General features: G+C 72.4%; 1 protein-coding gene across 1 annotated transcript in view; it reads left to right on the top strand.

Annotated features, from left to right (window-relative positions):
• Positions 1-427, top strand: part of YDJC (YdjC chitooligosaccharide deacetylase homolog) — a 3,669-nt gene that overhangs the window by 2,419 nt on the left and 823 nt on the right. Inside the window, exons 2-3 of the mRNA XM_006140217.2 lie at positions 7-277; positions 371-425. Coding sequence (XP_006140279.1) covers positions 7-277; positions 371-425 — 326 coding nt within the window. The remainder of the gene's footprint in view (positions 1-6; positions 278-370; positions 426-427) is intronic.

The raw sequence follows: 427 nt of genomic DNA, 5'->3' as shown, positions 1-427 counted from the left end.
CCCCAGAGCAGTGGCCCCAGAGCCCCGCCGCCTCGAGGGGGCCGCGACGCTGTCAGGGGCAGGGGCTGGCACCGAACGCCTGCCTCGTTCGAACGCAGGAGCGGTCTCACCGCAGCAGGAGGAGCCAGCGGTCGGGAGCTGCTCCCCAAGCTCAGATGTCTCGTCCCTTCCCAGCAGGTGCGGGAGGAGCTGGAGGCCCAGCTAAGCCGCTTTCGGGAGCTGCTAGGCAGGGCGCCCACTCACGTGGACGGGCACCAGCACGTGCACGTGCTCCCAGGTGCGTGGCTCAGTGCTCCCAGCGGGCTGGGCAAGGGGGGGGGTGTTCCCAGGGGAGGGGACGCGCGCCTTCCTGAGCCCGCCCCACCCGCAGGCGTCTGCCAGGTGTTCGCAGAGGCGCTGCAGGCCTACGGGGTGCGCTTCACGCGGG

The sequence above is a fragment of the Tupaia chinensis genome, unplaced genomic scaffold (assembly GCF_000334495.1).
Source record: "Tupaia chinensis unplaced genomic scaffold, TupChi_1.0 Scaffold000024_1, whole genome shotgun sequence".
In the NCBI taxonomy this organism is placed as follows: domain Eukaryota; kingdom Metazoa; phylum Chordata; class Mammalia; order Scandentia; family Tupaiidae; genus Tupaia; species Tupaia belangeri.
The sequence above is the reverse complement of the archived record's forward strand: the minus strand, read 5'-3'. Positions and strand labels throughout refer to the sequence as shown.